At 37.1% G+C, this 14,409-nt stretch overlaps 1 protein-coding gene across 1 annotated transcript; it reads left to right on the forward strand.

The window, feature by feature from the left end:
• The first annotated feature begins 7,218 nt into the window (after positions 1-7,218).
• On the forward strand, positions 7,219-13,993 carry LOC136827913 (uncharacterized). Its single transcript, XM_067085379.1, has 4 exons — positions 7,219-7,730; positions 11,219-11,423; positions 11,746-11,840; positions 12,252-13,993. The coding sequence occupies exons 1-4, from the start codon at positions 7,641-7,643 to the stop codon at positions 12,336-12,338; spliced, it is 477 nt and encodes a 158-aa protein (XP_066941480.1). The 5' UTR covers positions 7,219-7,640; the 3' UTR covers positions 12,339-13,993.
• Positions 13,994-14,409: the final 416 nt, after the last annotated feature.

Consider the following 14,409-nt stretch of genomic DNA (forward strand, 5'->3'; position numbering starts at 1 on the left):
CAGTAAATCAATCTATACTATGCGTTAGGGTTAACCTGAAACTAATTCTATTTTAGCTTTTTTTTACTTTATTCAGTATTCTCACTGATGAAATGACTTCTCTATTTAATATCCTCTAGCCGGAAAAAGTTCGACGACGAACGAAAATACGTAACTCGGTCAAAAGATAAATTCAGATCATTTGCTAAATCCACAGCCCAATTACTGACACTTCCTTTTCGAGATTTTAGACTACTACTCCCAACGACAACATCTAAACATCTTTTCCCCTCGGCTTCACTGGCTCATCAAACTCCTCCCAGGGCTTCATTAATGTGTTATCACCTCTGCTTATCGTACTTGTCCGTAAGTTATCTCCCAGTGGTGCATACGACCCGCGATATGCAAATTTTGTAGATTTATGGGCAATAGATCCACCGAAGTTATCTAAACAGCCTTGTTCTATTGCATCCTGAGTTGTACATCATCATCATCCACCTTCCTGACCTATTTTCTTTTAAATTCATTTGCTTTTCAGTGATTTCTCATTATTGCAATTTGTTTGCAACTGTAAACAAAAGACATAATGAAAGAAAGTTATTTCCTTTGCAACTGGTGAAAGAAACAGTTTTCAAGTGACACTGCAGTGATTCATCGTCATGACCTTTGCAACTGTAATGAAAGTTTTTAAGTTATTTCCTTTGCAACTGTAATGAAAGAAACAGTTTTTCACTGTAATGACCTTTGCAACTGTAATGAAAGAAATAAGTTATTTCCTTTGCAACTGTAATGAAAGTAGTTTTCAAGTGAAAGAAATAAGTTATTTCCTTTGCAACTGTAATGAAAGAAACAATTTTCAACTGTCATGAAACCTTTGCAACTGTAATGAAAGAAAAGTTTTTAAGTTATTTGCAACTGTCATGAAAGAAACAGTTTTAAGTTATTTCCAACTGTAATGAAAGAAACAATTTCCTTTTTCATGAAAGAAACAGTTTTGACCTTTGCAACTGTAATGAAAGAAAATAAGTTATTTCCTTTGCAACTGTAATGAAAGAAAACAATTTTCATGAAAGAAAAGTGACCTTTGCAACTGTCATGAAAGAAACAGTTTTAAGTTATTTCCTTTGCAACTGTAATGAAAGAAAGAGTTTTCAAGTGACCTTTGCAACTGTAATGAAAGAAATAAGTTATTTCCTTTGAAAGAAACAGTTTGTAAGTTATTTCCTTTGCAACTGTGAAAGAAACAGTTTTCAAGTTACCTTTGAAAGAAACAGTTTTGTTAATGAAAGAAAGAAAAGTTTTTAAGTTATTTCATGAAAGAAACAGTTTTTGCAACTGAAAGAAACAGTTTTAATGAAAGAAACAGTTTTGAAAGAAACAGTTTTTAAGTTACCTTTGCAACTGTCATGAAAGAAATAAGTTATTTTTTGCAACTGTAATGAAAGAAAAGTTTTCAAGTGAGTTTGCAACTGTAATGAAAGAAATAAGTTATTTCCTTTGCAACTGTCATGAAAGAAACAGTTTTTAAGTTATTTCCTTTGCAACTGTAATGAAAGAAAGAGTTTTCAAGTGACCTTTGCAACTGTAATGAAAGAAATAAGTTATTTCCTTTGCAACTGTCATGAAAGAAACAGTTTTTAAGTTATTTCCTTTGCAACTGTCATGAAAGAAACAGTTTTTAAGTTATTTCCTTTGCAACTGTCATGAAAGAAACAGTTTTTAAGTTATTTCCTTTGCAACTGTCATGAAAGAAACAGTTTTTAAGTTATTTCCTTTGCAACTGTAATGAAAGAAAGAGTTTTCAAGTGACCTTTGCAACTGTAATGAAAGAAATAGGTTATTTCCTTTGCAACTGTCATGAAAGAAACAGTTCCCATCTGTCATGAAAGAAACAGGCTGAAAGAAACAGTTTTTAAGTTATTTCCTTTGCAACACTGTTTTTTGTTATTTTCTTTACAATGTCATGAAAGAAACAGTTTTTAAGTTATTTCCTTTGCAACTGTAATGAAAGAAAGAGTTTTCAAGTGACCAAACTGTAATTGTCAACTGTCATGAAAGAAACAGGCTTTGCAATCATGAAAGAAACAGTTAACTCATGAAAGAAACAGTTTTTAAGTTATTTCCTTTGCAACTGTCATGAAAGAAACAGTTTTTAAGTTATTCCCTTTGCCACTGTCATGAAAGAAACAGTTTTTAAGTTATTTCCTTTGCAACTGTCATGAAAGAAACAGTTTTAAGTTATTTTTGCAACTGTTGAAAGAAACAGTTTTTAAGTTACCAATGAAAGAAACAGTTTTAAGTTATTTTTTGCAACTGTCATGAAAAACAGAGTTATTTCCTTTGCAACTGTTGAAAGAAAGAGTTTTGTGACCAGTTAATGAAAGAAATAAGTTGCAATGTCATGAAAGAAACTTTTTATATTTTCCTGAAAGAAACAGTTTTTAAGTTATTTTGCAACTGTAATGAAAGAAGTAGTGACCTTTGCAACTGTAATGAAAGAAATAGTTAACCAACTGTCATGAAAGAAACAGTTTTAAGTTATGTCATGAAAGAAACAGTTTTAAGTTGCAATATGAAAGAAACAGTTTTTAAGTTATTTCCTTTGCAACTGTCATGAAAGAAACAGTTTTTGTTTTGCAACTGTAATGAAAGAAAGAGTTTTCAAGTTTTTGTTGAAAGAAATAGGTTATTTCCTTTTATATTTTTTGCAACTTATCAGTTTTAACAAATGTCATGAAAGAAACAGTTTTTGTATATCATGATAGTTTTTAAGTTACAACTGTCATGAAAGAAACAGTTTTAAGTTATTTTTTGCAATCTGACATTTGCACTGTAATGAAAGAAATAAAATTTGAAAAAGTTTTATGAAAGAAAATTAACGAAAGAAACAGTTTTTAAGTGACCTCCTTTGCAACTGTTCTGTGTTGTCCATTATATACTTTTAATATGAGCACGTGTCCATACACCCACATGACTGTTTTTTATTCGTTTAACCTGTTTGACTTTATAGGACTAACATCTAACTTCTAATGTTAATCATTTACCAACGCCTTATCCAAAGTTATAGTTACACCTTGCGAGAGAGGTAACCATAATGTTGGTTTTGATCCTTCCTTTAATCTTGGCTAGATTTTTTTGTATTGGTTCTCCAAACAACTACTTAAGGTTCTTTCAAATGTAGCTTCCTCTAAATGCAAACTACACACGGTTGCCTTACGGGGCTGAAAAGTTCTTTCCTTTTACACAAATGTGTCAAGGAATTTCTCGTTTCCACGTGTTTGGTAACGCTATAAAAAGGTGCTCTTTTAACAAATGGGTAATACGAGCGCGAAAGAGCTTCACACTGAGTGCCAATTCGTTTATATACAAATGGCAGATACCATAGACGGTGGCCAGGTACTTCCTGACGTCAGAAATCGATCCGAGGTTTCCCTGCGTAGTAAAAGACACCTTTTTAGGTCACTGGTCGGTTGACCTGTATTGTAAGACCAGCATGCGAGCAGGATAATGCTGAAATGATATATACTTCAAGCACAGCAGTCGACGGGTCGATCATTGACAGCAAGGCGCGAAGTTCAGCAAAGCCCTTCCAGACATAGGCCTACACAACATTAACGGTGCTTTCTATACAAGGGAAAAAGCGTCAGCTTTGAAGATAGTAACCACGGTTCCCACCAGGAGTCTCAAAAGGAATAAAACAACATTAACGGTGCTTTCATTCAGCACTGAAAGGTAAACTAGGGGTAAACAGGAGGAAAAGCTTTCTGAAAGCTTGTCAGCATTTGAGGTAGAAGATAATCAAAATTACAACAGGTGGCTGGATTAACAAAGGAGTCTCAACAGAATAAAATGTAACATAAAGATTCTGAAGCGAAGGTTAATAGCAAAGCGAAAATCAAAGAGGTATTCATAATATCTTGCATCACCCCAGATGCGCTGTCGAAGTTTCCATATTGGTGTGGGCCCTTTGCACAAAGGTTGAAGTGTTTAAAGGAGTTAGAAAGATCAAGAGACTTGGCGTGGACCTCTAGACTCGAACCACCCAACGAGACACGCATCAAGGAAGCTCATTTGATGCTCGGAGCTAAAAGTGAAATGACTTGACTTTTTCTGACAGATATTTTGTGATTCGTTGCGATGAGGAGAAATGGGGTTTATCGCATGCTGAAACAATGATAAAATAAAAAAAAATCACTTATCAAAGCATAGAGAATGTTCAGTAACTTGCTTGTAACAAAGAACAGAAAACAAAATATAGAAGTGTTTCTTATCCATAGTATCTCTTTCTGTCACTTGAAGAAAAAAATATGGTTATTTTTATCATCAGCGGCATTCGTGTGGCTTTTCAATCATCGGCAATGACAGAAGAAGAGTCAGTTATGCCAATATGTCAGATAAGATATCAACAAGCGCAAGATGTTTGGCACAACAACTGTAATTTGATATGTATATATATATATATATATATATATATATATATATATATATATATATATATATATATATATATATATATAAAATCAACATACAATCACGTGTGTAACAGAAATACATTTCTGACACACCAGGATCGAACCCAGGTATTTCAGTTGGCAGCGAACCTTGCCTTTCCATTGAAATACCTGGGTTTGATCCTGAAATTTATAAAATATATATATATATATATATATATATATATATATATATATATATATATATATATATATATATATATATATATATATAAATAAGTATGTATGTATGTATAATATTCACCTACCTAATATTTTTCCAAAATTTCAGAAAAAATGTCTCAGCCTATATTCATTCTCCAAAAACCAAATATCTATTTGGTTTAGTCCGTCCGAATATTTCGCTTTCGGACAAAAATTATTAAGAAATGAATAACAATACGAGAAAAGAATATTTCTAGTCCTATGCGATATGACACTGAAATGTCATATCATCAAACATTTCTGGTAAGATGAAGAACATTGTCAAGTCGCTGTTCGTTTTCAACTGAAAATCCAATTTGCAGCAGAATAAATAAAAACAAATTTTTATTCCATAACGTCTAAGAATATATATAAATCATGAGTTTACTTTTGCAAAACTCGAGAGAACTTAAACGTCGCTCTCCGCTTTGAAATGGGAAGTTTTTTATTTCATAATATTTGAAAGTTACCTTTTATAAAGCCTCTCTCTATTAGTTTTGCATTGAAAAAATATATATTTACAATGTAGAAAATAACGTCTGTTACTTCATACGATCCGCAAATTACACCCACGCATATCGTTCCTAAACTGAAGGATGTTTACGCAGGGGTTCGGTATTAGATAAAAAAATGTATAAAATTTATAATCTATTTCAGACGATCAATAGATTTTAGTGTTTCAGCTCACCTCCGTCAGGAACTCCTCTACGTCGCTGTTCCTTTTCGAATAAGAACGCCATTCAATAAGCTGACGAAAGCTATTTATCCTAATGTATTTCACAAGACCTTGAAATTACATCTCCGGAGTATAATTTGGCAAAAATCGAGCAACTGGTTACCCCGCTCTTCATTTTCTGCCGCTGCACGAAACCGGTTGCAAGGGCGACAGAACTCTTCGTCCTCGATAACCCTTCGTGACGCCACGATCTGCACCGACGTCGAGGTCACCAAAGGACGAGGGATTGTTAATGCTATTACAGACGTCCAGAGCTACTGTTTACACAGTCAAGTAAACATAAATAAATAATGAAAGTTCACGATGCAGTGTTTGGTTGGGTGACGGTGATGAAAACCTAGACTCAACTGGTGTGTGAGCTTCTTGATCATCCGTGGTGCAGGTCATAGGTCTATTGATCTCTTCCCGATACTTGGTGAAATAGGATGGGTAACACCTCCTGTGGCTACCTCTTCGCCAGTCTTGAATACTCGGTAATATTGTTTTGGTCTCAGTAACTACCATGACAGTCAGTTAGTATATATTTCTTTCCTTTCGTCTTTCGTATTTCATCCATACATATTCAAAACATCTTGCCTTGACGCCTTATTCATTCATTGATATTTTGCCAAATAAATAGTCAATTTTATTTAATGACATCCAGCAGGAATAAAAGATAACTGCCCTTGACCTCAAGAAAGAGTCTCAGTAGAAATCTGTCCTATATTAGAGGGTCCACAACAGCCCACCAGTTGCTTTCTGTCTCAGAACGTGGTACGTAAATATACCAAACCACTGACTGCTGAAAATAATACGATTATGATAAAGAAAAAGAGGAATCCATTAAAGGAAACCAATATATCTTGCGTTCTGCTTCTATGTAATAGTGTTGCAAGCAATATTTGCATTCTCATGTGATGCTGGCAAACCTCTCTCTCTCTCTCTCTCCATTCCCGTCGATGACCACACTTGTTGCAACACAAGACTGCATAAACAGATTAATAAATAAATGAAAGCAAACTCTGGCGACTCATTGTCCTCTGTTCCTTTCCCTTTGATAACGTAAGGCTGGTTAATTAAACAAAGACATCGTAGCCTCTCTCTCTCTCTCTCTCTCTCTCTCTCTCTCTCTCTCGCGGACGTCATTGATGTTTGTTTCCTTGCTATTAATTGATCTATGATTACGCTATTTTTACTCCTCCCTTTTATCATTCCTTTTATCTGTTGCCATGTAATTCAGATGTATCACAATCATGACAGTCACCGATACTGCCTTCAATCATTATCATTCTAACGAAATACATATCCACCACAGTGATCTTATTATTATGAAAAACATTCCCCTTTTTTTTCTTATTTCACAACAAGGCTGTTGTGCTTGCGGCCGTAACTGGACTGTACATGAGAAGAACTTAGAGGCCAACATTAAGCTGCAAGCTTTCAGCGATTTATTCTCATCCACGGCTACAAACTCTCGTGGGATGTCTGTGGTCAGGCAGGACCTTGGACCCCTTCCAAGTAGTGTATTGGAGATGTGGCAACGCCGCTGAGATGTGGTGGGGGAGGAGGGGAGGGTCGGTATTACATGGTCCTGATGGGAGGTGAACAATCTGTATTATTATTTCACCGAGGTATTCTGGCTAATTTCAGAATCGTAATCGTGAACGGTTGAATGGATGGGTCTGGATGCCTTTCGCTGTTATTAATAGTCTCCGGATGAAAGCTGTAATGGCGACGAGCAATGTCGATCTGGCGGCGTCAGGCATCGACTTCGAGTGGGGAAAGAGAGAAAGAGAGGGGGACATTTAAAGGCTACGCGAAAGCCGTAGCGACTAAGTGTCTGTCACGTCGCGTTCGAGTACTCACCTACCGATTACCGCCCTTTGCCGGAAAATCCGAGGCCGGAATTCTTCCTTTTTTCAGTATTGACGAGAACTCAGCTGCCGTTGTGTATTAATACAGTCACCATAGCACCAGTCTTGTACAGTACCTGGCGCCAAGTCACGTCTGTGGGTCGCTCTCTCTCTCCATCCAAGCGATTTACATACAAAATATATAAAACCTATCACTGACCACCTGTTCGTTGTGGTTGTCATTGCTCCCATAAAGGTCGTAGTAGGGTTCCTCCGACACCATACATGCCAGTCTTCTATCCCTGGGATAGATAAGAAACCAACAAAAACCGTCGAGAATCGGCCTGAGAAGACCGACGACTTATTGAGCTGGATTCGAGTACGACACCATAACCACCGATGATGTGCGCGTTCATGACACCCGTCCTCAAAAATGACTGGGAGGTGTATAAAACCAGTCGGTCAAGGAACAGTTCGGAGAGCTCGGCGGTGAGTATTTTGCTCTTTCCACTCTTTTGGAAATATTGGAAATATCTTGTTGTTATATCAACCCCTCCCTCTTTCCCCCCCCATCTTCCTCCCTCATCACGTTTCACGCCCCGTTTCTTCCTAGAACGGATGTTTTACGTGACACCCCTCTCTGGTCATTGAGTTTTAAATTCCTTACGTGTTTTGATCGATGATAAAACCATTTAGCAACGGCTAGTTCATGCATGGCTTCGTTTCTGGTACGATTAAATCCTAGGAGGCAATTGTTCATTCATTGATCTAGTAACTCGCGTCCATTCACATACAGCCGTAGTGGAAATTTCCACTTTAACCTCAATGACTCGAATATTAGCTTGCCTCCCTCCCAGCTGTCTGGGTGTTTGCGTTTATTATGTTATTCAGTCTATTTAACAGTTTATGACCTCATTTAGAACGTTAATTAGGTTGAAATGATTACCGTTTATAAGGTTTACTTAAAAAAAAAAAGTGACAATTTTCGAAACAATATTATTGATTGTAATTAGTAACTACTGAAGTGATGGCAATAAAATTAAGCCTCAGTAGCAATAACAGCAGTCGTAATTCAGTATTAATGTCATACTGATTAAGATAATGAAAAAGTAACCCATTGGAACTAAGTGGGCGTTTGAAAACGAGGCGTTGCTTAACGTATATATCATGTTTGTTGGAACGTGCTGGATCATGTGATTGATTAGTCAGTGATGGAAACGTCTAGAAGTTTGTTAATGGATATACTGTATATCCTCTCTCTCACCCTCATATATATATATATATATATATATATATATATATATATATATATATATATACATACATATGTTATATTTGGGTGCGAGTGTGTGCTTGTGTTAAATCATGCAAAATTATCTATCACAAAACATCTCTGAAAGATAATTTTACATTTACCACACGCGCGCACGTATACATACATATACATATATATACAGGTTATGTATATATATATATATATATATATATATATATATATATATATATATATAAAAAAGAGAGAGGAGAGAAAAAGAAGCGTTCTATTTCAAGTAGTGTCATCACCCCGTATCAAAAAAAAAAAGACAGTTTTTTGTCAATATATAGAACTATTTTGTCAATACACTGAACTATTTAACAAGAAGTTTACAATCGTAGACAGACAATGAGAGTGTGTCAATTCGTCAAGTTCCGGAAAAACCACAAAACAGGATCCCAACGAGACGTGGTCAGTGTTACCAGGTTTCCGTGACCTTCCTTCATGAAAGATTCATGGTTTTCTTAATAAAAGCGTTTTAAATATCCAGTCTTTGAAAAAACACGTACTTCCCAGCTTATAATGTGGTGTACTAGGCATACTTACGTGATATAATGGGAGAAATTTTATGTGCTTATCTAATCACTTGTTTAGTTCACACCAAAATTTTTTGGAGGTTTCATTTTTTCCAAAGACTTTGGTAAGCCAAGAGGCTCCTTGACTTGAAGAGCTAACGTTAGTACGCTTGTTTATGTTCGTATATCAATGAGATCGTGCAGTTATATATTACGCACGCATGTTTTATAGAAGTGAGTGTGAATGGAATTATATTTTTGTCTTGTTGCAAGTTAGACGGAAGCGTTTGACACTTGAATGGGGAATTAGACCTGAGAGAGAGAGAGAGAGAGAGAGAGAGAGAGAGAGAGAGAGAGAGAGAGAGAGAGAGAGAGGTAGGTGCCGTGTGGAAGGGTGAGGGGACTTGTCCCGAATGGAAGCTTCAGAGAAAGTTTTGGTAGCAAGTCTGGAGATAATTAAGTTTTCGCAACTCGAGGCCTAAGTCAGTTTCGACATTAACTTTTAATTAATGTGAATAGTTTTGCGAGCAGCTTTTTTTTTTTTTATCAGTTTTATAGACCTGTGTTTCTCATTCACAGCAAATTGTATTTTTGTTTTAGCTGGTGTTAATTTAGTGAGTTCTTGCAGGATACTTATACCTCTTATACATCCGAATAAAGCTTGTAAAGTGACTTTATTTACTTAAACGTACACTTTATTTACTTAAATGTGGGAGTGTTAGGGAATATAGGCTAAAGAGGGAAACTCGTTCTTTCAGAAGACCTGATTTCAAATCTAACTTTGTTTTGTTATTACGAAGTAGGCCAATCAGCTAACACACACACACACACACACACACACACACACACAGAAACCAGAACCCAGGAGTACTGCGTTCAAGTAACCGGTTCGCTGATAGACGATATCCTTCAGGAACAAGGGCCATAAAAATGTCCTGTATTCATGATGAAGCCGCGACCCCCGGGGGGGGGGGGGAGCCGCTGCCATACAAGGGAAGAGGAAGAAGAAGAAGAAGAGGAAGAAAAGATGAGGATGGATACCGAGCGTAGTACCATCTACTTAATATGGAGGGATAGGAGTCACATGGTTGCCGCGTGAACCGCAAACGGTCTAGAACTGGTTATGTTAATGTGTGTTGTTTTCGACCTCTCTCTCTCTCTCTCTCTCTCTCTCTCTCTCTCTCTCTCTCTCTCGTGTATTTGTTTGCATTCCTCTTTGTTTTTGCTACACAAGATCAGCTGAACCCAATGTCTAGACTATTAGCCAACATACAATAAAGAATAAGAAATGGACATAATGGCTATTGCTTTGGGCTATCTCACTGGTCGGTGTCCCCCGGGTATGGGTCTAGACTCCTGAACGTTCTTTTCACAAGCAAAAGGTTCTTGCGCCAACTTGCACTAGTAAGGCACATGCTGTAAATTCCTAGTTTGCCTTTGGAATCGAGAACTTTAATTCCAAGTTTGCTTGTGTAGTTAGTGGAGAACTTTAATTCCCAGTGTGCTGTGGTCGAGAACTTGAATTCCCAATGTGCCTATGTAGTCGATAACTTGAATTCTTAGTGTGCCTTTGTAGTTGAGAACTTGAATTCCTAATGTGCCTATGTAGTCGAGAACTTGAATTCCCAATGTGCCTATGTAGTCGATAACTTGAATTCTTAGTGTGCCTTTGTAGACGAGAACTTGAAATCCCAGTGTGCCTATGTAGTGGAGAGCATGAATTCCCAGTGCGCCTATGTAGTCGAGAAATTGAAATCCCAGTGTGCCTTTGTATTCCAGAACTTGAATTCTCAATATGCCTTTGTATTCGAGAACTTGAATTCCCAATGCGCCTTTGTAGTCGAGAACTTGAATTCCAAATGTGCCTTTATGTAGTTGAGAACTTGAATTCCCAGTGTGCCTATGTAGTCGAGAAATTGAATTCCCACTGTGCCTGTGTAGTGAGAACTTGAATTCCCAGTGTGCCTATTTAGTCCAGAAATTGAATTCCCAGTGTGCCTATGTAGTCGAGAAATTGAATTCCCAATATGCCTATGCAATTAGTCGAGAACATTAGGAAACCACCCCTCAGTGGGGGCGAAAGGGGTCTCGAAAAACAAAAACATTTCTATTGAGTCTACAATTATTATTATTCTTTCCGTTCATAGGTGTCTGTGCCTTCCAACCAGCGCTCTCGATCTGGCCACGCCCGGAGAAGGGGAATAGGCGAGACAGGACGCAGCTTCTCCTACCACGCCCCCGCCCACGGGCGCAATGACATCGTGTACGTTGGTTCACCTCCAAGGGCCTACCACATGTCCACCAAGAACTCCAGATACGCCTCAAGGACGTCCATAGATCCTATTTCAGCCAGTGAGTCTTGGTTGTACTGGGGTACACCCATACGGCGGTGTATGACTGATATTCTGAGGGTGGATGCTTTCTCTCTCTCTCTCTCTCTCTCTCTCTCTCTCTCTCTCTCTCTCTCTCTCTCTCTCTCTCTTTCCATATCTTAGTACAGTCTATGTACTAGTGTATTCCTTCTCTGTAATTACCACCATGGTCATAAAATCATCAGTATGAAGATTTTTAGTATACATCGTTGAGCAGAAAAGAATAAAATGTAAATGTGACTGATTATTGTATTAATATTTGATATCCTGACTGCATTTACTTATTTAATCACTTATTCCAGATACAATGAGCCCACCCAAGAGTCCTAACGGGACCAAGAGTGCCGGACCCCCAAAAAGTCCTTCCGCAGTTTCCCTCTCAAAATTCCACAACAAGGTAAAGGATTTATAAGTACTGTCAGAGAATTTGAGTTTTTTCTTAGATTTTTAGGGGTTTTGGGGGCCATTTTAAAACTGATATGAGTTTATTGGTTTTGTCCGTGGTTGTGAAAAGTTCAGAAGATTCTGTCGTTGATGATAGGGACCTTATTGGAGATTTTGACTTTGGATAGTGATAATTAACAATCTGACAAAAAAGGCATGCATGAAATGTATATTTTTTTCAGAGTTTTGAAGTTTTTTGGAGATTTTTAGAGTTTTGGGGGCCATTTTAAAACTGGTGTTGTGAGTTTATTAGTTTTTTCTGTGGTTGTCAGAAGTCCAGAAGGTTCTGTCATTGATGATAGGAGCCTTACTGGAGATTTTGATCAAAAGGCATGCATGAAACATATATTGTTTCTGGTTGCAGGTGATGGACAAGTTGAAAAACGTTCTACACCTGAAGGACAACAGCGGAGAAGAACAGGAACAAGAGGACACCAGAGGCCAGTCATGAGAACGAAAGTGCCCCAGCAACGCCGTCCTTCAGACGAGACGCAAGGGCGTGGCGTGACAAGTACAGAAGATTGTTTTTATTTGATGATGTGAAGTGTGAACGTTGGAAGTGCAGCTCTTGGAAGCTGCGGGAGAAAATGTTGGCAACGCCTTTGTTTTTCCATAGATTCAGAAGAAAGTCGTGTGCTGTGTGTGTGTGCGTGCGTCAGATCTGCAAAACGTATCAGAAGTGACAATTGATTTCCCAGACTTTAAGGTTGAATGCATTTTGAAAGTATTCAGAAATTGGTAACCAGTGCTGTTCACTGTGTGGTGATAAACTGATTCAGTTACAATTGGGAAACATTACAGTCCGATGCAAAAATGAAAGAACTGCTGATGTCAGTGAAATGTGATGTGAAAGTTAAGTGTTTGTATTGGATAAGTACTCAACATAATCTACATACTGTTATTGGACAGAGTGATTCGACTCGCCAGAAACTTTCAATGGAAAATTATTCTTGGAAAAATTTGGAAAAGACTAAGATTTTTCAATGGAAAATTATTTCTTGGAAATTTGGAAAAGACTATGATTTTTCACAAGTTCAAAAGTTTTAAGTTAAAACTAACGTATTCTCACCCTAAAAGCCTCAAGGTTAAAAATAAAAATTACCCTTCAAGAATGTTGCAGATCGAAATTCTGAACTGAGAGAAGAAAATGCTTCTTCATGAAATTATGGTGATGGACCAGTGGTATCTTTTTTTTGTTTTGGTACTTAAACTGCAATGAGGGCTTCGCTTATCGATCCAACCAGCGATGGAAGAGGGCCAGCGAAAACTCAACTACCTCTTTCGAACAGTCTCCCCATGAGAGAGACTGAGTGGTTGACACCGCAGTCTAATCTGGTGTCAAAAAAGGGTCATGACGACCAATCGTGAGACCACGAGCGGAAGTTGTTTCAAGTTTATCCTGATGTATTGTGGATAAACAGCAATTTGCAACCTAAACCTACATTTATGAAGAGATGACTGAGGAAGTACATCAGACCCGGTCTCTGAATCTTGGTTCTCTGTGTAGACCTAAGGTAGAACTAACAGAATGTAAGTCTGGTTGTTTTATTCGAATAACGCAAAGGATTGCTGTTTAGGTTGAAGCTTTCAATTTCAAAAAGTAATCTCTTGCTTCAGGTCATCATTGCCAAGTGTGACGACCTTGAAATGCTAAACAGGCCTTATGTATATAGTGAAAACTTAAAACATTTCTGAGCCTCCTAACCGCTGACGTAAATTTTTGTACAGTTCCTTGCTGAGGAACTCGAGTAGTCCATACAGAAAGCTTTGATAGGCCACAGGGAGTCTCCAGGGGCTGCCTGTAATCCTCAGAGGGTCTCATTTCTGTATAATGTCAAAAGCAGTGCTTGCGTGACCTCTGGTCGAAGGTCGTTTGAAGAATTGAGCTTCCGGTTAGAATGAAATGGAGACTAATGGAACAACTGCCTATAAGAATCCAGGTCTTGTTGTCGTTGCTCTTGTAAGATATTTATATTTAAAAGTCTTCTTAGAGATTACATATATATATATATATATATATATATATATATATATATATATATATATATATATATAGAACTTCATATTTGTTACTGACAACTTGATAATATAATATTCAGAGTTCTAGTTTTGAGTTTTTGGATTTATACAGAACGTACCAGAATTTACACAGAAAGAGAACATTTTTTGATACTAGATTTTTTAGTAGGGTAGAAACTAAAAAAAAAAAAAGTATTCTTAGCTGATGTAAATAGTGAGGTGTTCAAAATATATATCTATATAAATATACGAATATAATATACACAGTCGTCAGAGGTGATGGTAACGAATATTTTTTTTTTTTAAACTTAAGTGAGAATTCGGAATGGATGGGAATGAGGCCTTGTTGGATCGTGGAATGGGAATGGTTGTCTGTATCACGCGGTCGCAACTTACGCTTGTAAACCACACGTGTACCTGTTAGCAAAACAAATACCTTACGTATTACTGTTATTGTGATTATAACTACTACTACTCATTATTATCATTATGCAGCTACAATA

Source organism: Macrobrachium rosenbergii, chromosome 3 (genome assembly GCF_040412425.1).
Source record: "Macrobrachium rosenbergii isolate ZJJX-2024 chromosome 3, ASM4041242v1, whole genome shotgun sequence".
NCBI classification, from domain to species: domain Eukaryota; kingdom Metazoa; phylum Arthropoda; class Malacostraca; order Decapoda; family Palaemonidae; genus Macrobrachium; species Macrobrachium rosenbergii.

Excerpts from the sequence above, each read along its gene's own strand:
- LOC136827913 (XM_067085379.1), top strand. The coding sequence starts at position 7,641 with ATGATGTGCGCGTTCATGACACCCGTCCTCAAAAATGACTGGGAGGTG. Across the intron at positions 11,424-11,745 it reads CATAGATCCTATTTCAGCCA|ATACAATGAGCCCACCCAAG; the intron begins GTGAGTCTTGGT and ends CACTTATTCCAG. Across the intron at positions 11,841-12,251 it reads TCTCAAAATTCCACAACAAG|GTGATGGACAAGTTGAAAAA; the intron begins GTAAAGGATTTA and ends TTCTGGTTGCAG.